The 22,485-nt window shown below is 40.9% G+C and overlaps 2 protein-coding genes across 2 annotated transcripts in view; one reads left to right on the forward strand and one right to left on the reverse strand.

Moving 5' to 3' along the window:
* The window catches only part of ZSWIM5 (zinc finger SWIM-type containing 5), a 169,261-nt gene that overhangs the window by 121,147 nt on the left and 25,629 nt on the right, over positions 1–22,485 (forward strand). The window contains exons 4-11 of the mRNA XM_052636819.1: positions 972–1,122; positions 9,223–9,402; positions 14,950–15,126; positions 17,587–17,733; positions 18,233–18,370; positions 19,712–19,972; positions 20,187–20,322; positions 21,118–21,275. Of these exons, the coding sequence (XP_052492779.1) occupies positions 972–1,122; positions 9,223–9,402; positions 14,950–15,126; positions 17,587–17,733; positions 18,233–18,370; positions 19,712–19,972; positions 20,187–20,322; positions 21,118–21,275 (1,348 nt within the window). The remainder of the gene's footprint in view (positions 1–971; positions 1,123–9,222; positions 9,403–14,949; positions 15,127–17,586; positions 17,734–18,232; positions 18,371–19,711; positions 19,973–20,186; positions 20,323–21,117; positions 21,276–22,485) is intronic.
* On the reverse strand, positions 3,488–4,114 carry LOC128044551 (60S ribosomal protein L9-like). The gene has a single exon (XM_052636834.1). It carries the CDS (start codon positions 4,112–4,114, stop codon positions 3,488–3,490), a length of 627 nt encoding a protein of 208 aa, XP_052492794.1.

Below are 22,485 nucleotides of genomic sequence, written 5' to 3' on the forward strand. Positions count from 1 at the left end.
ATTTGGAACTGGGGACTCTCACAGCAGGCTTTCTTTCTTTTCTTTCTTAACACCTTTGGTGAAATATAATTCACATATCATAAAATTCACCCATTTAAAAAATTGTACAATGCAGTGGTTTTTAGTATATTGACAGATGTGTACTGCTATCACTGCAGTCAACTTTAGAACATTTTCATTATCTTAAAAATAAACCCTATTCCCTTTACCTATCATTCCCCTGTTCCCCATGCCCCTCTTCCCCGAGCCCTAAGCAACCACTAATGTGCTTTCTGTCTTTATAGATTTCCCTATTCTGGACTTTCCTAGGAATGGAATCCTATAGTATGTAGTCTTTTGTGACTGGCTTTTTTCTCCTGGCATAGTATTTCAAAATATTTAAAAACATACATCCATGTTGTAGCATGTGTCAGTACTTCATTCCTTTTTATGGCCAAATAATATTCCATTGTATGGATACCACACATTTCATTGATCTGTTTGTCTGTTGATGGGCATTTGGATTGTTTCCACCTCTAAGCTGTTATAAATAATGCTCCTATAAACATTCTTGTACAGTGTTTCTGTGTTGACATATGTATTTTCATTTCTCTCTAGGAATGGAATTAGTAGGCCATATGGTAGCTCTATGTTTGAGGAATTTCTAGAGTGATTTCCAAAGTGGCTGCATCATTCTACAATCTCACTAAACAGTGTATGAGGGTTCTGATTTCTCTATATCCTTGCCAACACTTATTATCTAGCTTTTTTATTCTAGCCATCCTTGTGAGTATGAAGTGGTATCTCATTGTGCACAGCAGGCTCTCAATACATGCAGAGAACTTGCTTACAGAAGAAGAGGCCTTCTTTTTGGCTCCTTGGATATGCTGTGCTTAGATACTTCATCTTCTCCTCCCCCTCTTCCCCTTCCTTCTCCTCCTACTTTGTTATGATGTACAGTCACCAACCACCTGCCCCTCCTTATGTGCCAGGTTCGAGAGATGCTGCGGATGAGAGATTCCAATGGAGCCAGGATGCTGACACTAATAACGGAACAGTTTATGGCCGACCCACGACTCACACTGTGGAGGCAACAAGGAACAAGCATGACAGATAAGTGCAGGCAGCTCTGGGATGAGCTAGGTAAGTCCCCATATCTCAGAGAGGTGCTGTGTCTATCCTGTGAGCTTGTCCCCAGCAATAGTGTTAGTGAATACTTGTCATTAGTCATTACATAGATCTTGCTAAGTGAACGTTAGCCCAAATGGTGGAAGATTTAGGTTCTACAGAGGCCACCCGGAGTCAACTTGAACTCACTTGTGTTTCTTCCACAGCCTTATGTTTTGCTACTGACACCAGCGTTCTATTCCAGATATTACCACACAGAAGCCTTTAGTGAGAGAAAACCTTTTGCCTTGGCTTCTGTCTCGTGGCATTAGCTTGGCTCTCCAAATACTTGCTATTCTCACTTTTCTCGCATTCCCTGGGTCTGCTTTTCTTTATCATTTCCAGCAAACCTCTTAGCCATAAGGCCATTTCTAAGCCTTGAGCCCTGGACTTCTATTTTTCTTTCTCTATTCTCCTTTGTTCAGTTCAGGTCAGTCGCTCAGTCATGTCCGACTCTCTGCAACCCCATGGACTGCAGTACACCAGTCCTCCCTGTCCATCACCAACTCCCAGAGCTTGCTCAAACTCATGTCCATCGAGTCAGTGATGCCATCCAACCATCTCATCCTCTGTCGGCCCCTTCTCCTCCCTCCTTCAATCTTTCCCAGCATCTGGGTCTTTTCTAGTGAGTCAGTTCTTCACATCAAGTGGCCAAAGTATTGGAGTTTCAGCTGCAGTTTCAATTTCAGTCCTTCCAATGAATAGTCAGGACTGATTTCCTTTAGGATAGACTGGTTGAATCTCCTTGCCATTCAAGGAACCCTTAAGAGTCTTCTCCAACACCACACTTCAGAAGCATCAATTCTTCAGCACTCAGCTTTCTTTACAGTCCAACTCTCATGTCCATACATGACTACTGGAAAAGCCATAGCTTTGACTAGACTAGATGGACCTTTGTTGGCAAAGTAATGTCTCTGCTTTTTAATATGTTGTCTAGGTTGATCATAGCCTTTCTTCCAAGGAGCAAGTGTCTTTTAATTTCATGGCTGCAGTCAACTATCTGCAGTGATTTTGGAGCCAAAAAAAATAAAGTCTCTCACTGTTTCCATTGTTTCCCCATCTATTTGCCATGAAGTGATGTGACCGGATGCCATGATCTTAGTTTTCTGAATGTTGAGCTTTAAGCCAACTTTTTCAGTCTCCTCTTGCACTTTCATCAAGAGGCTTCCTCTTCACTTTCTGCCATAAGGGTGGTGTCATCTGCATATCTGAGGTTATTGATATTTCTTCTGGAAATCTTGATTCCAGCTTATGCTTCATCCAGCCCAGCATTTCTCATGATGTACTCTGCATAGAAGTTAAATAAGCAGGGTGACAATATACAGCCTTGACATACTCCTGTCCCAATTTGGACCTGGTCTGTTGTTCCATGTCTCACTGTTGTGTCTTGACCTGCATATAGATTTTTCAAGAAGCAGGTCAGATGGTCTGGTATTCCCATCTCTTTTAGAATTTTCCACAGTTTGTTGTGATCCACACAGTCAAAGGCTTTGGTGTAATCAATAAAGCAGAAGTAGATTTTTTTCTGAAACTCTCTTGCTTTTTCTATGATCCAGTGGATGTTGGCAATTTTATCTCTGGTTCCTCTGCCTTTTCTAAATCCAGCTTGAACATCTGGAAGTTCATGGTTCACGTACTGTTGAAGCCTGGCTTGGATTATGAGCATTACTTTGGTAGCGTGTGAGATGAGTGCAAATGTGTGGTAGTTTGAACATTCTTTGGCATTGCCTTTCTTTGGGATTGGAATGAAAACTGACCTTTTCCAGTCCTTTGAGAACTCTTTTTTTTTTTTAGTATCATGACCTCAGAGTTACCTCTGTGGTGTTCTCTTCCTCATCCTCTTTCGATTATCTCATTTCCAGTCTCATATTAGCTGCTACCCTATGACCATTTCTACTGAAAAAAATCTCCTGATCACCTCAAACTTGAGAAATCCAAAAATGAAATCAGGCCTTCTATGAAGAAAGATTCCCCTGAACCTGGCATTGGCACCTCCATTTCTTATTCGACAAAACTTATTGTCAAGCATTCATTTTTGTGTCATTCCCTACATCCAGTCACCAATATATTTGATTCCTTGATCTTTTAAATGTAATTTAGTGTCCATTCACACTTTTATTTCTTGTCATAACTGGTCTGGTTGAGGACCTTGGGACTTTTAGATTAAATTAGACCTGTGGCCTCATGAATGGTCTCTTTGTTCAAGATTCTTGTCATTAAGACCATCTTCTTTTTTTTTTTTTTTTCTCAAATCAAGAGTTTTTATTGTCTCTTTAAAAGATCACAACTGAGTCCATAGAACCATCTGCTATCTTGTTTCTGCAGCAGGATCACTGAGATCTTATTCATCAGCCTGCTGAACTGTTCCTTTTTCAGAAACATAGATACCATCCAAAAATTTTCTGATATCCTTGTTTTTAACTGAGGTGGCTTGCTGAATCAAAGCAGCTGAATTTGACACAAGTTCAATGTCATTTCCTTCAAGAATCAACTCATCTTTCTGAGCTTGAGATACTGAACAGGCAACCCCTGGCCTCATTCGAACCCTGCGTATGTATTTTTCACCTAAAAAATTTTGGATTTCCACAAGAGAACCATTCTCCTGAATAACAACGTTGATGGGGAAGTGGGCATACACCGACCTCATCTTGTAACGGAAGCCCAGTGTAACACCCTTGATCATGTTCTGTACGTGACTACAGATTGTGCGAACAGTGGCCAGTTCCTTTCTGTTTCCCCACCACTTGTCAACACGGAGCCTCTTCTTTTTCTTTCCAAGGAGACTGAGTTCTACATTGATGTGATTGAAGTCCCTCCGCAGGGTGCCTCTGGGGCCCTTCACAATAACTGTCTGTCCCTTCAAGTTAATGTCGACATTTTCTGGGATGTCGACAGTCTGATTGCTGAGAATGGTCTTCATTCTCGCAGTAGATGCGGCAAAGAGAGCAAGACCATCTTCTTTAGTCATTATTTATCTTCATCATTGCCATTTCAATGACAGTCTTGCAGTGGTGATACTCAACTCCCCTCCCTGTTTGCAGAATCCTTCATACTCTGAACTTACAATCCAGTCACGGCCCCACTTTGGCGTTATACTAGAAAAGTTGTCTATGGCATATTCTGAAATTTCTAATATAGCTTCTCCGTACTTTCTCCACCCCGAAAAGCAATGACAGACTTTCCTCTCGTACAAAATAGCACCATAAAACCACTACAGCTTAGGATTTTAGTAAATTCCCCAAAGCATATATTAATACATTATAGTCTTAGAGCTAAACGCTTTGAGGAATAAGGCTTAATGATTCAGACTTTACATGGTTACTTTGGGGCTGGTAAGTGTGGGGTTTTGGTTGGAGTGTTGGGGCTTCATATCACCTGAGGCACTATAGCTTTGGAGTTTTCATTAATAATGAACAGCTACATTATTGAACATTATGTGCCAGTCTCTGTGTTAAAGATTGTATGCATGTTTAATTCTCATAACAAACCTATGAAGTAATTGTGTGTTTATTGCAAAGAAACAGAGACATCTCTGGTTACTTCTGGATACAGAATGAAATAAAGAAGTATAGAAAACTGTCTCTCTGACACAATCACATTTTCCAAAGTACAGGAATGTTGAAATATTAATTTAAAGTTACTGGTCTAACCAGTTGTGACCAGGGTCATGTAATACAGTGTACGGCAACTTGGAAGCAGCTTCCCTCAGAAGGGATTGTAGGCATGGACCCTTCAAGGATAAGACATCAGAATCTCCATATGTTCAGGTGAGAAAAATGGAGGTCAGAAAGTTTTTTGTTCAAAGTCACACACTAGCAGGTGGTGGCTCTAACACTGGAGCCCCAACCTGTCCAACTCCAAATCAAGCATCCTTGTGCAACATCTTCCTCAGTTTCATCTCGCATGTGCTGTTTTCCCCAAAAGTGCATGTTTTTTAAGAATTTGAAATTAGCCTTCAGAGCATCAGGTTTATCTGAGGCCTGAATCTCTTGGGAATAATTTCTGTGATAATCGCAGGATTCTGTTATGGATTTGGACTTGGCCTTAGGTGACAGGAAGTAAGTGGAGCATGACCTCAGTGCTTCTAAAGCTTTTGTTAGTTACTCAGATTCATTATGAAAAGCTCCTGGTTGTGACATTTTCATATCTAAGAAATTGCTGTATCAACCTTCCAAGAAACTCTCAGCATTCTGCACAGACCGCTATCTATGATCTTCCCAGAATCACCTGGGATACTAGTTAAAATAGATTGCTGGGCCCTGACGTGAGTTTCTGATCTTGTCAGTTGGAGTAGGACCTGATACTTTGCATTTCCAACAAATTCCCAGAGGATGCTGATGACGTTCTTCCAGAGACCACATTTTGTAAAACACTGCGTTATTGGGTTAGACACTAGAGCATGTGCATTCAGGGCCCACCCCCCGCCGCCGCCCCAACTACTCTGAGGGTTCCTCACTGGTCAAAAGGCCTGCTCCTCTGGGGATGGTCTCAGCAGGGATAGTAAGAATGGGAGGAGTGGCCTCAGTTCCTTCAGTTTCTGAACGGGAGATAACAGAAGCAGTCAGGCACGGTTTTCTCATCTCCCCACATCTGTACACATATGCTTTTTTAAAAAAAAATTTATTTCTTTTAATTGGATAATAATTACTTCATAATACTGTGGTGGGTTTTGCCATACATTGCAATGAATCAGCCACGGGTGCACATTTTTAAAAATTTTCTTTTAAAACCTGTAAAGTATCTTTGCTCCCATAAAAGACCAGCCTTTACATATTTGTTCCTGTTCCTATGCCATTTCCTTTTCTCAAGAATTTTGCTCCTGCAATTACTCTTTTCTCGGGTATCATTAATTTCTCCCTCAATACTGGATCAATTCCATCAGAATGCAAATATGGTCTAATATTTTCAGTCTCATAAGTGCCTTTGATTTTCCCCTCCTCCTCTAATCACTACCCCATTTCTCTTTTTTTCCTTCAGAACAACACTTCTTGAAAACCTCGTCCCTCTTTCCATTTGCTTACCTCCACATGCTCTCTTGAGCCCACTGCAGTCTTCCATTGCTCATTGCTGTCACTCTACTGATAAGTAGCTTTGGTTAAAACCACCAGTGTCTGCCATATTGCTCTTCTCTGTTGTTACTTTACTTGACCTCTTAATAGTTTCCAGTAAAATTGACCATACCCTATCCCTACATTAATTTTACAAGAACCAGCAAACAGTGTAACACAGACACCATAGGAGAAGAACTACTATGTGAAAAAACCAGTTTTTTTCATGAGGTTTATACAGGCCTTTAGGATTCTTGAATTCTAAAAGTTGAGAAAGTAACTTGTATGATCTGAATATTTGTGCGTCTTTCTTATTGCCACACTGTTCAAAAACTTTTACCTTCTGTATATTAAGGATTTCTTGCCACCTGGTGTTCAGAAAGGTGAACTTTTATTGATAGGAACTCACAGTCCCAATAGTATTAAAAGCTGACATCCTAGATTACAAAAATTTTCTACCAAAAGGAAAAAACATCCAATAGACTACAAATATTCAAAGAGACTACAATGACATCTCAGCATTTTTGCTTTCCCTTATGTCCTTCCCCCTGTTTTGGTACATACTCTCCCGCCATTTCTGTGCTTAAACAACTCCTATTTATCTCTTGTTCTTCTTTTAAAATAAGTAATACATGTACACAGGTTAAAATTTCAAATGGTTCTACAAACTTTATAATAAAAAGCAGTATTCCTCTGCCATATTCCTTTACATTGTCAGTTTCTACTTCTTAGAAAGAGCAATTTTTATTTCTTTTAGCTGCTTTTTGTAATATGCCTCCATATTTCTAAATGACCGTTCTTTCTTAATTTTTAAAATTATAGATGTTCTCTTTTTCTTCCTACAGTGAAAGATGAGGATTTACCTCTTTTAAGGTCACACCTTTAGGGTTCTTTCCCAAACAGCTTTTCTCATTCTTTTCAATGTGCATAGGCTGAGAATGTTCCACATCTGTAAGTTTTACTTCCTTTTTGATAAACAGTTCTGTCTTTAAATAATTTCTTTCTTCTTGCATCTTACTCTAAGCACTCAAGAGGAACCAGGCTGCTCCTTTAGCACTTTGCTTAGGTATTTCCTCAGCTAATCTTATTACTCAGAAGTTCTGCCTTCCACAAAACGCTAGGACATGAACACAGTGTCTCAATTATAAGACCACCACAGTCTTCTCACAACCAAGCAGGGAAAGAGAACTGCATGGTGGGGGTGGGGGTGTTCATTTGTTCCATATGTATATTTTTCTTAATCCCTCAGTTTTTAGTGAGGAAAATCTACCCTCAGCTTTGTGTAGTATTCCCAGTCCAGAACTTCTGTGAATCAGTCTTTCCAGTGAGTAAAGCTCTGGTTTTCTTCCAGGAGAGGAGAATGAGCAGGTACTGAACTACCTTGATTATTTATGCCTGTTTTTATCTCTCCGCTTTTGTTTTAATAAAGTATTAAGAGGGAGTAGTGATAAACATACATGTTTAGTTAGCCATTTTTAAATAGAATTAACTCATGTTTATTCTTCAAGGACAAACTCAAATGTTGTAACCTTTCCTGACCCCATGTACAGAGTTAATTGTTCCATCATACCTATTCTCATAACACTTTTATATGGCTATAATAGTATTTACTGTCTTTATTATAATTATTATTATTTGTGTATGTGTGTGCTCAGTCGCTCAGTAGTGTCTAACTCTTTGTGAGCCTATGGATTGTAGCCCACCAGGCTCCTCTGTCCATGGGATTTTCCACGTGAGAAGACTGGAGTGGGTTGTCATTTCCTTCTCCAGGGGATCTTCCCAACTCAGGGATCAAACCTGCCTCTCCTTTTTCTCCTGCATTGGGAGGTGGATTCTTTACCACTGAGCCACCTGGGTTACAATTATTATAAGTTAGGAGTCACTCAATTTGACTCCTAACTAATCCTCTTAAGAGCCATCATTATACAAAATACTACAGTATTACATAGTATAGTTTCTTTTTCATTGTAGATTTGAAAAACTTATTTGAACCTATAGAAATGAATTTTTATCTTCTAGTTAGTACCTGAAATTGAGGCTTAAATGGTCTTTTAAAACATTCTTATTTGACTTTAAGGGGTCTTGAAATAGTGTCTGAATATACCTCCATCCACAGATGTAGCTCCATCCCAAAGAATGTTTAACTTAAGACACTCTGCAGCCAGGTTTTATTGTTAACTTGAGATTGAGAATATTTCTGGCTCAGCCATGTAACCAACTTTGAAAAGAGGAAGCAGGTTTGCTTGAAAAGAAGGGTGATGGGATCAAAGAAACAGTACTTACTGGTTATGTGGAATATGTGATACGCTGCTATGACAGAGAAGATCCAAGAATGTGATAGTTTTAAGGCATCATAGCTGATCAACAGTATCAAAATCCAAGTCCAAATAAATTATTTTCCCTGGAAAAAGGAAATATAATTCCACTACATGCCAAGTAATATGCCAGGCTCTCGACATTATGATCTGTTTTACAGTTGAGGGATTTGAAGCTCAGAAGGCCCAAGATCAACTAACCAAAAATTGAATCCTTTTCTGAGCACCTTCCTTCTTACAGTAAATGTCTTTGCTCTGTGCTGTTATTGTACCCTGAACATATCTTTATCTTAACGCTATCATATTCATATTCAAATGACACTGTGTTTATTTTTCTGTCTTCCCCCACTGCAGAGCTCCTCAAGGGTAGGAACAGTGTCTTATTCTCCAATGCAAACTCTTGAACAAGAAAACTCTCAATAAATTGTTGGACTGCAGATTTGAGCTCAGAATTCAAGTCCAAATCTATCTTGTTCATCAAACACAGGCACATACCCAGATATCAAGATAGCTACTCTGCTTTAAGAAACCTTTGGGAAGGAAAAATAAGCATTTCTGAAAACTTTAGCAGATTTGGTTTCTTATATTGAGAACTGATGTTTTGGAAACTTTTCCTACCAACTGAAAATAGAAGAAAAGAGTAAACTGAAAAATTAAGGCTTAGACATACATCAAAGGAGAGATGTCAAGGATGTGGTTGCTTTCTTTTCCAGGGGCCTTATGGGTGTGCATCATTTTAAATCCACATTGCAAATTGGAAGAAAAATCCTGTTGGCTGCAGCAACTGCAGAAATGGAATGACCTGGATGTCTGTCCCCTGGAGGATGGGAACTATGGGCATGAGCTGCCCAACATCACCAATGCACTTCCCCAGAATGCCAGTCACAGTTCAGGTGAGCCAGATGTCATTCTAGGGTCTTGGTGCCTGGAACTCCAAAAGGTCAGAGGTTAAAGCCCTAGAATGAAGGTGGCTGGACAGCTTTTGGACTGTCAGAATTGTCATCCTAAATAAGAAAAGCCTGTCCTTTGTTTATCTTGAAATGCCAAACCTTAAATAAGGGCAAGCTTTTTATCTTTGACATTGGGATGTTGTCCTTTTCTACTCTGGGTGTGTCCTTACAGTGCCCAGCATAAATTCCTAGAACCCTCTGCATGAATCCTCTTTACCCTTCAAGTTCTTCATGACTCATGGATCTTGGCCTCCACTGGGGCTGGTTTTATCTCAGAAGACTTACCTCAAAGGAAAGATGGAATACCTGCAGGAAGAAGAAAAAAAAAAGACTTAAAAAAACGTCCTGACAGCTGCTTTTCTTACTTTTCTCTGTTTTCCTCAAATTTTTATATAGCTGATATCTGGGGGGAAGAGGCCGGGGCCATGCTTCCAAGATACTGCTTACTCTTGCCCCATTTAAAGACAAATCCAGTACAGTGATACTGTACCCTCTGCCTTTTGAGCCCACTGACCAGATATTACTAGGCATCAGCATTCACATCAGCTTTAGTTCATCTAACTCAGGCCATGTGCTGCTAGCAATTGATTGCTCTTTAGCCCATGGGGATCTTTTACTGGTAGATTTTATCAAACATTGATTTTACATGTCTTCCCTTTTATTGTAAGTGATAAATCTACTGATATTTTTAACCTCAAGGAGGAAATCACTTAAATTATTGTTCTTGCTTGGTCTTCATCTACTGTTCCATAATTGATTATCAGTGTATTTAAGGCAACCAAGGTAATGAGAGATGAAAAGGCTACAACTTCACCACATGAAGCTCCGCTTTCCTGGGTAGCTCATCTAACCTCCACAACATAGGAATTCATGCTTTTAGTATTGGCTTTGGATTGGCATAGAGAGAATCCAATGCTGCATATAAACACATGCTTCCAGTCTGGCAGTTTCTTTCTTGTATATTATTTTGGTTATTTGTTGTTATTGTTACTGTTCCTTTTTTTTTTTTTTTGCAGTGCTGGGTCTTCATTGCTGCACATAGGCATTATCTAGTTGCAGCGAGCAGAGGCTACTCTTTAATTATGCTCTGCAGGCTTCTCATTGTGGTGGCTTCTCTCGTTCCAAAACACTTGTTACTGGTTCTTATTTGAGGGTATTGTTTCCTGTTAAGTTTTCTCAGGCCGTGACTGATTTATCACTCATGTATGTTTACCTTTGGGCCTGATGGAGCAGTAGGCATCCTGCTTACTCTTCATTGCCATTTCTACATCATTATCCTATCCTCCTTCCTAAAATACCCCCCAGTTTTAAAGTTAATGCTGTTAAAACATGCTGTCTGCTACCCTCCTGGTTTTGGTCATTTTTATCTCTGGGTTAATTCCCCTCATTCCTTGAAGATTTTTGGCAGTTGGCTCACTAACACTACTCTCTGTCCCTACTTCTGTTGTAATTCTTAGCCACATAGATGACACTTCCGGTATTCAAGCCTCCGAGTTCTTTGACCTCCTCTCTTTAAACAGTCTATCTTTTGCGTTAACTTTTGGCTGTGCCTTGTCTTCACTGCCGTGTGCGGGCTTTCTCCAGTTGTGGCGAGTGGAGGCTGCTCTCTTGTTGCAGTGCACAGGCTTCACTCTGTGATGGCTTCTCTTGTTGGAGAGCGTGCACTCTTGGGTTCTTGGGCTGCAGTAGTTGTAGTGCACAGGCTTAGCTGCTCTCAGGCATGTGGGGTCTTCCCCAGCCAGGGATCAAACTCATGTCCCCTGCACTGGCATGTGGTTTCCTAACCACTGTACCACCAGGGAAGTACCAATAGTCTATCTTCTACATAACTTAGCCATGCAACCCCAAGGTCATACCCTGAACCCTTTCATTACCAATAACTGCTCCTTCTTTACAGTCATAATTTCAACCAGCTCTAATTACCACCACCAGCCTTACTAGATTATTTTCTCTGTTATGCATATTCCAGTAATTCCTGGACCCCATTAGGAATTTTGATCCTGTCACTTTTTCATTCTTGTGGTAGCCTCATTTTCCTCCTTATCCAGATTAGATTTCTTGGTACATCATTATAATCACTACTCTGCAAACATACTCAACTCCCTCTTTCCCTTAGTTATATTCACATAGCAAAACCTTATCCTTAGTAATTCGGTCTGACTTTCTAATTACTCAGTGCTCACACTCACACAGTGAGCATATTGGCGAGAAACACGACCACAATAACTGGTCTTATTTAAGTTCATGACCAGTAATCTCAAGTGGGCCCATTGTACTGTCCATACATCAGCTACATTTCTCTAGTCCATGCTTCCTTTCACTCTTCTAAATTACTGTTTCACATTGCCTTTCCTTAAAACTTTCTATGCTTTCTCGCCTTCCTCACCTACAGCTTAGAGCCTTGCTTCCTGTTCACTGAGAATACAGAAGCAATCAGAAGAGAATCTCCAAAACTCTGTCGTCACATCTGCCTCTGTCTATGCCCATCTACTCTGTCTCCCTGTTCCCCTCTTCTTCTTTGTGCTTCTGTCTAAGTCCAAGCACTCCATTTGTTCTTAAGAACCTATTCCTTCTCTTTTACCTAGGAATCACCCCAGGAATTATCTCCTCTCTCCTGCATCACAGATTTTTGTGGATTATTCCTAGGAGTATACCAGCACATTGTTTTATCTTTCACCTGAAACAAAACAAAACAAAAAAATATACTTGCTGACCCTACATGCCTCTTCTGTCCACCACCCTATTTCTCTGAGAGAGTAGAAATAAGTGGTAGAATTAAGAAAAATGCTCAAAAGAATGTTATATATTTATCTTCTCTGCTTCTGCTCTTATTCTTCCTTGAATTCACTCGAATCAGGCAGTCATCCCTCCAGTACTGAAACAGCTCTTGTACTGGTCACTAACACTGCTGCTGCTAATCACTTCAGTTGTGTCCGACTCTGTGCAACCCCAGAGACGGCAGCCCATCAGGCTCCCCCGTCCCTGGGATTCTCCAGGCAAGAACACTGGAGTGGGTTGCCATTTCCTTCTCCAATGCATGAAAGTGAGAAGTGAAAGTGAAGTCGCTCAGTCGTGTCCGACTCCTAGCGACCCCATGGACTGCAGCCCACCAGGCTCCTCCGTCCATGGAATTTTCCAGGCAAGAGTACAGGAGTGGGTTGCCATTGCCTTCTCTGGGTCACTAATGGTAACCATTCCTAAATCTAGTTTTCAAGTCAGAATTTACTTGATCTATCAACAGTATTTGTTACTGCTGGTCACTCTCTCTTTCAGACACCTTTTTCATCTTATTCCACGACACTGTTCTCTTGGTTCTCCTCTTCCTTGGCCCCTCCTCAGTCTCCTTTACTGTCTCCCCACCACTTCCCAACCTAAAATTCTAGAGTACCCAGGGCTCAGTCATCAAACCACTTCTCTTTCTGTATTTACTCCCCTGATAATTGCATTGTTTTAATAATCATCTATATACTAACAATACTCAAATTTATATCTCCTGCCCAAACTTTTCCTCTCAACTCCAGATTTACATGTTTAACTACCTTTTCGATATTGCCTCTTAGACATTAATAGACATCTCAGTAGGATTTCTTACCTCTCAAGCCCCACCCAAACCTGTTCCTCTTGTGTAGACTTCCCTATCTCTGCATATGGCAAGCCTACCTTAAAAACCTTAGAGTCATTCTTGATTCTTCTCTTTCTCACCCAGATCCCCCAGATCTAATCCATGGGCAAATCCTGTCACCTTTGCCTTTAGAACATAGCCAAAGTTCATTTACTCTCATCGTCTCTACTGCATATTACTCTGAACAGATTATCTTTCACAGATTATTACAGTGACCTCCTAACTGCTTCTACCTTAAAGTCTGTTCTCTATGCTGCTGCCAGTTGTCAAATCAGATCATACACCTTCAAAAGCCCTCAAGTGGCTTCTCATCTTTCCTCATGGCCTAGAAGGCTCTGCCCATTCTGGTTCCCTAGTATCTCTCTGACCTCATCTCCTGTGAGTTTCTGGCTTGCTCATTCCATTCTATGTACGCTGGCCTCTGCCCTGCCCTCAAAAACTTCAAATATGTTCCCACCTTAGCTTAGCACTTGCTGTTCCTTTTGCCTAGAATGCGCTTCCTTAGTTACATCTAAGGCTTACTCTTTGTTCCTTCAGGTCTCTATTCAGATGTTACCTTATTAAACCCCATGTGGCTCAGATGGTAAAGAATCTGCCTGCAATGCAGGAGACTCAGGTTCGATCCCTGGGTCAGGAAGATCCCCTAGAGAAGGAAATGGCAACCCACTCTAGTATGTTGTCGTTGTTCAGTCGCTCAGTCGTGTCCGACTCTTTGTGACCCCATGGACTGCAGCACGCCAGGCTTCCCTGTTCTTCACCATCTGGAGCAAGCTCCAACTCATGTCCATTGAGTTGGCATTGAGTCGATGCCATCTAACCGTCTTGTCCTCTGTTGTCCTCTTCTCCTCCTGCCTTCACTCTTTCCCAGCATCAAGGTCTTTTCTAATGAGTCAGCTCCTACACACCACCCTAAAGAATTGAGCTTACTTTGTCTGCTGTTTCCCTTCAGCCCTTTTCCTGAAGAGAGATGTTTTGGTAGGACTCCATTGAGAAAACAATTCAACTAATCTTTAGTCAGCCTCAGGTTTTCTTACTGGAGAAAAGGTTGTAAGCCTGCAGATACTAGCGTGACAAAGATACCAGAGGACTTACCCTGGTGGCTCAGTGGTGAGGAATCCACCTGCCAATGCAGGGGACAGGTTTGATCCCTGATCCAGGAAGATCCCACATGCCGCAAAGCAACTAAGCCTGTGTGCCCCAACTACTGAGCCTCTTCTCTGAGCCCCTGTGCTGTGACTACTGAAATGCAAGTGCCTCAAACCTGTGCTCCACAGTAAGAGAAGCCACCACAATGAGAAGCCTGCTTGCCACAACTAGAGAAAAGCCCACACAGCAATGAAGATCCAGCCCAGCCAAAAGAAAATGCATAAAGAAATAAAATTATTTTAAAAATTAAAGATACCAGAATACACAGGACTGCTGCTCTTTTTCAGCTTTTATATCAATGTGACAGAAGTACTTAGTCTGATACGGGTCATACTGTAAAAGAAACCAGTTATGGGTTGACCAAGGATATTACCTCACTGCTTATCTTTTCCTTTGGCTTCTGTAGAAGCAGTTGGAATCCTTATAACTGAGCAGCTGAGCATCACTATCCCTCCTCTCTCTCATGTAGCTCTGGGTCTTAGGAGAAATTGGTCTTCAGTCATAGATCTATGTAGAAAGGTTCTTCCCATAGAGGACAGGGACACACTAAAAGCTACCCAATAAAGAAGTAAGACAATGAATACCCGGACAAATGGCAGAGTTGCTGCACTCACTAACTATACACTATTGTTCTGCCTGTCCTTCCATCCTGAAGAAGACACAGGAGTTAGATCTTCAGATTACCCATCACTGAACTGCTGCATCTTTTTTCCCTTCCCCAGATTCTTTATCCAGACCGAGACGGACAGTGTTCACTAGAGCCATCGAGGGCCGTGAGTTGCATTGGCAGGACAGCCACTTACAGCGAATCATCAGCAGTGATGTATACACAGCTCCTGCCTGCCAGCGGGAAAGTGAGAGGCTACTCTTCAATTCCCAAGGCCAACCACTGTGGCTTGGTAAGTGTACTTATCCTACTCTAAGAATTTCAGAGCCCAGTCTCACCTCATGTCAGGCCTGAGTGAGCCATCTCCATAGGTACCAGCAACACAACTACCCTTTGGACAGTCTTCATCCGGATCTTTTGGGGCCTTGACTAGGGCCTCAGGGTATAGCCTGAGCCACTTGTATATGTTCTCAGCTGAAGTACAATAATCTCAAAAAGAGGTATTTCTATTGTTTCCTGAGTTTGGGGAGGGGAAAGGAGCTAATAAATCTAAAGGAGTACTAACAAAACCATTAGACATCAGTTCATAGACTCTTAGCAGTTACTGAGCAACATTAGAATCTACTCTGAAATTACATGTTTTGCTAAAAAGGCATGAACTTTGAAACTTAAATCGCTCTGTACTAGTAGCTCAGACTGTCTGCATTTGTCACCGAGCTGTGTTCCATCATGAGTTTAAACTCTCCTCTAGCCTTCTGTGAGTCTGTTCTTGACTTTGTTACAGAATGCATATTCCACACTACACACTTATAAAATAATATTCATTCTCTGAGTCTTAAAACAATAGCATACATTTTTATTATCATCTCCTAATTCCCTACCTCTGTCCCTCATCCCATATCTTTGTCTTTCACAAGAGCCTGCTGAATCTGGATGTGTGCCTGTCTCTCTCTTGAAAGTTTTTGGCCAAACTCACTGTAGGTCACTACCTGAAATTCCCACTGATTATTTTTCCTCTTCTCTGATCTAATACTTTTAAAACATAAATCTAACAAGTGTGTGAAAAATACACACCCCATTATAAACAAAGATCCAAATCAAAACAACACTGAATTACCATGTTTCAGTTGTCAAATAGGAATTTTTTAAAATAAAGATAACTGGTTTTGGTGTAGGAGAGGCTACATTGGATATAGTAATCTCATATATTACTGGTAGGAATGTGAATACTTACTGCAGTTCAGCAACACTTATCAAAAGCCTTTAAAATAAATTCATAGCCCTTGATCCAGGAATTCTATACCTAGGAATTTATCCTGAGCTATAATTAACTAAGAATGTACATAAAGTTATGAGGTTTATTAGAGCATGAACATATAACGTATAGATGAGAAAAATTAAAAACAATAATGTCCAGCAATAGGGGACTGATTGAGCCAATGGATAGTACACATATTAAGTGGAATGATATGTAATCATTTTTAATATTATGGAAGTATATTTAATGGTATGGAAAAATATTTACAATGAATTATTAAGTGGAAAACCTAATTATAAAACAATAATTATAATACCTCATTTTTATTAAAATTAATTAGGAAAGTCTAGAGATACATATTTTTCATAAAAATATGAAATTAGAAATAATGGTTATCTCTGATTTTTATTTTCTATTTTATCTGTATTTTCTATAATTATTCCTATAATTTTTATGTTTATTAATCCTGTTTCCTGAGAACATATTATGTGCCACGTAGCAGGCTGGGCAAAGCAACTACGAAAATGTATAAGAAACCGTCACTGTCCTCAAAGAGCTCATAAATAATACATAAAAAGATCATTATAAAACAGTTGAAATGACAAGATAGAAATATACACAGAAAGAAAATATTTGAGCTATATGCTTCGTAGGGCAAAGCTATATGCTTTGTGTATATTTATGTCCCTTCCCCATTTATAAGTGTTTGGTAGTCATCCATTATGCCTAAGGTAAATCCAAACTTCTTAGAATGGCATTCAAAGCTCTTAACATTCCAGACTCCACCTTTCCAGGCTATCTCTAGCCACATAACCTAACTCTACACAAAACTATTTGCCATACTCTGAAGATGTTATCCAGAATACTTTTTATGCTTTTACTTACATGCCTTTCTTTATATGTTCTCTTTGCCAGGGATGCCTGTTTCTGTTTTTCTAGCTATTTAAAATATTACTTGCCCTGCAAAGCATATAGCTCAAATATTTTCTTTCTGTGTATATTTCTATCTTGTCATTTCTTTTTAACTGTTTTATAATGATCTTTTTATGTATTATTTATGAGCTCTTTGAGGACAGTAACCGTTTCTTACACATTTTTGTAGTTGCTTTGCCCAGCATGCTACCTGGCACATAATAGGTTCTCAGGAAACAGGATTAATAAACAAGTGAGGCCTTCCCTCTATAAAAGTAGTTTATTGCTGCATTAGGTTCCTGAGGTTTGTGTTCAGAAAGAGGTATAACAGTTTATTATCCTAGTTCTTTGCCCCTTTCTACACCAAACCACTATACTGAGGCTGCAGTGTATCTCCTTGGAGGTAGTACCTGTGACTTATTCAACTTAATATCCCTAAAAGATAAAATACAATTTCTGGTACACAATAGATGTCAGATCAAATTTGAGGACCTGAACTGAATACGGTCTCCCTTTGTCAAACACAAATTTTCCTGATTTGAAAATTTAACTCAATCAAAATATCTTCTTCTCATCTGATAGAGCATGTGCCTACAGCCTGTGCTCGGGTTGATGCCCTGCGTTCCCATGGTTACCCAAAAGAGGCCCTCAGACTCACAGTGGCCATTATCAATACTCTCAGGTTGCAGCAGCAGCGGCAGCTGGAAATCTACAAGCATCAGAAGAAAGGTATAGTGATCAGGAGCCATCTCAACTGCTTAGGCTCATGGGGTTCTCAGGGACTACAAGGCCCAGGACTTAATTTTCATTTAGTTTCCTGGTGTGGCAGGGGTTAGGGGATTCCAGGTCATTCTACTTTCTGTGTGGAATCCCTCTCTTTACCTCTATAAATCTCAGTTTTCTTATCTGTAAAATGGGAATAATAATGCTGGCCTGCCTCTCGCATAGGACAGTTGGATCCACTGAGATCTGGTATGAGAAGACCCTTTTTAAACTGTAAAGCTGTGTCTACATACGTGTGCTATCGGCAGGCAGCCCAAATGCATCCCACATGGCCTCATAGTGGCTGATGAGCTGGTGACCAGTCTCCTCAACCCAAGGCAAGCTTTACTTTGAGTCTCAGGGCCACCGCCTGAAGGAGACTGAGGAGACTGATGAAGAGACCAAGCAGGGACAGAGAGCAGTGTGTGTATATCCCTCTCAAAAACTTTGACCTGCTTATTTCCAGAACTGTTGCAGAGGGGAACCACAACCATCACAAACCTAGAAGGCTGGGTGGGCCACCCTCTGGATCCAATTGGCTGCCTGTTTCTCACCTTGACTGAGGCCTGCCGCCTGAATGATGATGGCTATCTGGAAGTGTCAGGTACAGGGGTCAGCCTGAGGGAAACCCAGACTACCCTTTGGAGCCCGCTTCTTTCCCATGACAGAGTCTGTTTTACCCCTTTTGTTCTCTTATCTAAACTGGACCTCCCCTGAGTGGTTTCCTTGGGATTGCTCCTTTCTTATCTTCCTTCCCCACTCTGTGGACTGGCTCTGTCCTGTTCACCCATTTCACCTTGCCAGCTTCAGCTTTCCTTTGCTCCTGTCACTTTCCTACCTTGTGAATGTCTGAAGAGTAATCCAAAGGGAACAAAAAGGACCAGAGGGATTTGAGAAGTCAGAGGCCAGGTCCTCAAAACAGTCTGGAAATGTAAAAGAGCTTGCATCAGCAGTGTGTGTATCCCTTGCAGTTACATAATACTCTCATGTTTCCCTTGAAGTCTCCCTGGTGGTAGTTTTGTACCAATTTTACAAAAGAGAAATAAAAGGGAGGTAATTTAGTAGAGTCTCAAATTAACAGGGACTTGAGACAAAATTGATTCTTTTTTCCTTTATGCTATCACTGTATTGTAAACATGTATATATTACAGTATTTAGCACACTGCCATAAAATTTGTTTACAAGTGTCTCTACTAGCCTTTCAGGTTCCTGAAAACAGCAGTTAGGGCAATAACTCTCTTTTAATAGTCTCCCTTAAACATTTACGAAATGGATAATGGGAAGAAGGAAAGAAATTAAGACTCTGGCTTTTAGATCTGTGCTCTTCTCCTGAAACTTAGAACCCAAAGGTGGAGGATAAAAAGTAACAATAACATTAAAGTTGCAAATATCACAAAAGTAATAGTTTAACTGGATGATTCAGATATCTCTGGGTAGAGATACAAGAGGTGGCTTCAATGCGAGACAGGGCTACTGTGTCTTTCCTCTTATCCCCTGAAAAAATGAATCATCATCCTTGGTCTCTTTCATCTGCACAATGACACTTACATCTTAAGAACCTGAGGTTGTACTTGGGATTTATTCACCACAGACATTTAGCTCCTTACACATACCGGACAGTGGAGATACCTAAGGCAAAATGATAAAGTCCCTTTCCTAGAAGGTTCTTACATTCTAATGAAGAGACAGACACAAAAATAGATCATTGTAGTGTTACATAACATTCTAACAGAAGACTAGTATGACTGTATTTTTTTCCAGCTGGCCTATAACATGTTTTAGTATGTTTTTATTTTTTATTTTCAGTATATTACTTTTCTGGTTTTTCATTTAGCTTCTTTGTGTTAGTTATTGACCAAGCTGTATCCCAAAGTGTGCATTGGTGGGAGAGGCACAAAAATCCATGGGACCTGACCTAACAAATCTGGTGCCCTATTGTCCTCAGATATGAATGAAAGCAGACCCCCTGTGTACCAGCATGTGCCTGTGGCTGCAGGCTGCCCAAACAGCAGTGAGTCCTACCTGTCATTGGCCATGGAAGTTGCTCTGATGGGGATGGGTCAACAGAGGGTGATGCCTGAAGGCCTCTATGCACAGGACAAGGTGTGCCGTAACGAGGAGCAACTGCTGAGTCGACTCCAGGAGCTGCAGCTGGACGATGAGCTAGTGCAAACACTGCAGAAACAGTGCATCTTACTACTAGAAGGTAAGTAGAGAAGGGACTGTTGGCACAGAGTCTTAGGCATTTGACTCCAGGTTCCCCTCTCTAATAGAGCACAAGCACAGCAACATTTCTGACTTTAAAGAGTAATGAAGGTTCCCATGGCTAGCGAGCACTTGTGGGGCCCTGGAGCTCAAGGTCAGGCAGGCAAATAAAAGCACACAGATAAACAACTGGCTGGTTTATCTCCTTCCTGCAGGAGGCCCCTTCAGTGGCCTGGGAGAAGTCATCCACCGAGAGAGTGTTCCCATGCACACCTTTGCCAAGTACTTGTTCTCAGCTCTGCTGCCGCATGATCCAGACCTGTCCTATAAGTTAGCCTTACGTGCCATGAGGTGGGTAGCCTTTCCCAGCCCAAATGCCTCCACCAAAGCAGAAGCCTCTTTGTTTGTCTCACTTTCTTTTCTTTCCCTCTTTCTTTGTTCTATTGGACCTGCCATTGGCCTGCCCTAAAATGGTTCAGATATTTTCATATGATCTAGGACTCCTAGCTTGTTCCCTGGCTGCGTTCTCAGTGAGTTGAAGAAGCCTCTGAGATTTTAACAGATACAGAATATCCAAGGCCTGAGCCTCTTTGTTCAAGGGCCAGTTTGGCATCTTCACAAAGGGTTTGAGCCCTTCCATATCTAACTGAGAAATGGTTCCCAGGCATAGGTCACCAGATACATCTAGGGAAGTAGAAGTAAGTCTTTCTGTATCAAGACTTGAGAACAATGGGCTATGGGCATCCTGTCTCCAAACAAGAGTAGAATCCTTGGTTCAGGCAGGTAGTACTCTTGGATGCAGCAGATGGTACAGAAGAATTTAAGTTAGACTATAAGGCTGAGAGAGTGCCTCAGCTTGACCAGAAAGGACTGCTGAGGATTACTTGGCATATATTTCTTATACTTTAACAAATAATCTTATGACTTTTGAACTGTTTTCAGTAAGAACTGTTCAGCGTGAGTTCTTCCAAGTGCCCAGGCACTCACCTCATATAAAGTACAGTACTCATAGGTTTTAAAACCTTTGAGGGTCCTCATTAACCCTTTCCTTCCCATTTCCTCCCCAGCAAAGAACAAGCTTCTCAAAGGTGGCTCAGAATGGCAAGGGTCTGGGTAGTAGTTGATGACTCTCCCTGGGTCTTCTAGGTTACCTGTTCTAGAAAACTCAACTTCTTCAGGCGACACTTCCCACCCTCACCATATGGTATCTGTGGTGCCCAGCCGTTACCCTCGCTGGTTCACGCTTGGACACTTGGAATCACAGCAGTGTGAACTGGCCTCCACCATGCTGACTGCTGCCAAAGGTGAGCATAGATAGATGTAAGGTTCCAGCACCCCCAGTATGCCTGCTTGGTCATGACCTACCAAAGGCTTAGCCTGAGTCTCCTGAAGAAGAGAAGCTATTCGACTTCTCTTAAGCACTTAGAGTGGTAGGGATCCTCACTTTGATTACTGCCTATTACAATAAACACCTGAGTCCAAGTCAGAGTTTTGCCATAGTTACTAATTGTAGGACTCTTGAGAACAGAGAATAGATCATCTTTAAGGTAGCTTCTGGAGAAGGCAATGGCACCCCACTCCAGTACTCTTGCCTGGAAAATGCCATGGACGGAGGAGCCTGGTAGGCTGCAGTCCATGGGGTCGCTAAGAGTTGGACACGACTGAGCGACTTCACTTTCACTTTTCACTTTCATGCATTGGAGAAGGAAAAGGCAACCCACTCCAGAGTTCTTGCCTGGAGAATTCCAGGGATAGGGGAGCCTGACGGGCTGCTGTCTATGGGGTTGCACAGAGTCAGACACGACTGAAGTGACTTAAGTAACTTCTAAATCTAACCTTCCATATGATAAAGTCACTTTACATTTCTAATCCTCTGGTTTAAAAATCTATAAAATGGGGATCATTGTCAATGACCTGTCAGCTTCCCAGGACCATTGGAAGATCCAGTGAAGTGATGGAACTCCAAATCTCAGATATGAGAGTTTATGATTTTTCTAGGGCCCCTGGTCAAAAAATTAGACAGTCCAGAGTGACTCAGGTTTTTAAGCTCACATCCTCCATGTTAGCTATGTAGATCTCATCACAAAGAGAAGTAAAAATAAGCCCCAGAGAAGTTATAATAAAATACTAGCTGCCATGGACTGTGAGTATTTTTCTGATACCAGGAAATTATGTGGGTTTTTTTAAGCACTTTTTTTTTAATTTAAAATAACATTATATTGTGTCTTCTTATAGTAGAAAGAATGTATGCTCATTGTAGAAAAGGTAAAAGATACAGACAAATCAATATAAAAATGATTTTTAAAAAACAGTAAAAAAAAAATTGAACAAATATGATCAGGCAGTTTACAGAAAAGAAGGTACAAATGAGTTTTAAACAATTAAAAATGCCTGGCCTCACTTGAGAAATACAAATTTAAATTACTCTGAGATAACATTTTTCATAAATCTTATTGGAAAAAATAATAAATTTGACAATAGACATCCATATGGGAAGTGGGGGTGGCAGTGGCC

The sequence above is a fragment of the Budorcas taxicolor genome, chromosome 3, assembly GCF_023091745.1.
Source record: "Budorcas taxicolor isolate Tak-1 chromosome 3, Takin1.1, whole genome shotgun sequence".
Taxonomy (NCBI): Eukaryota; Metazoa; Chordata; class Mammalia; order Artiodactyla; family Bovidae; genus Budorcas; species Budorcas taxicolor.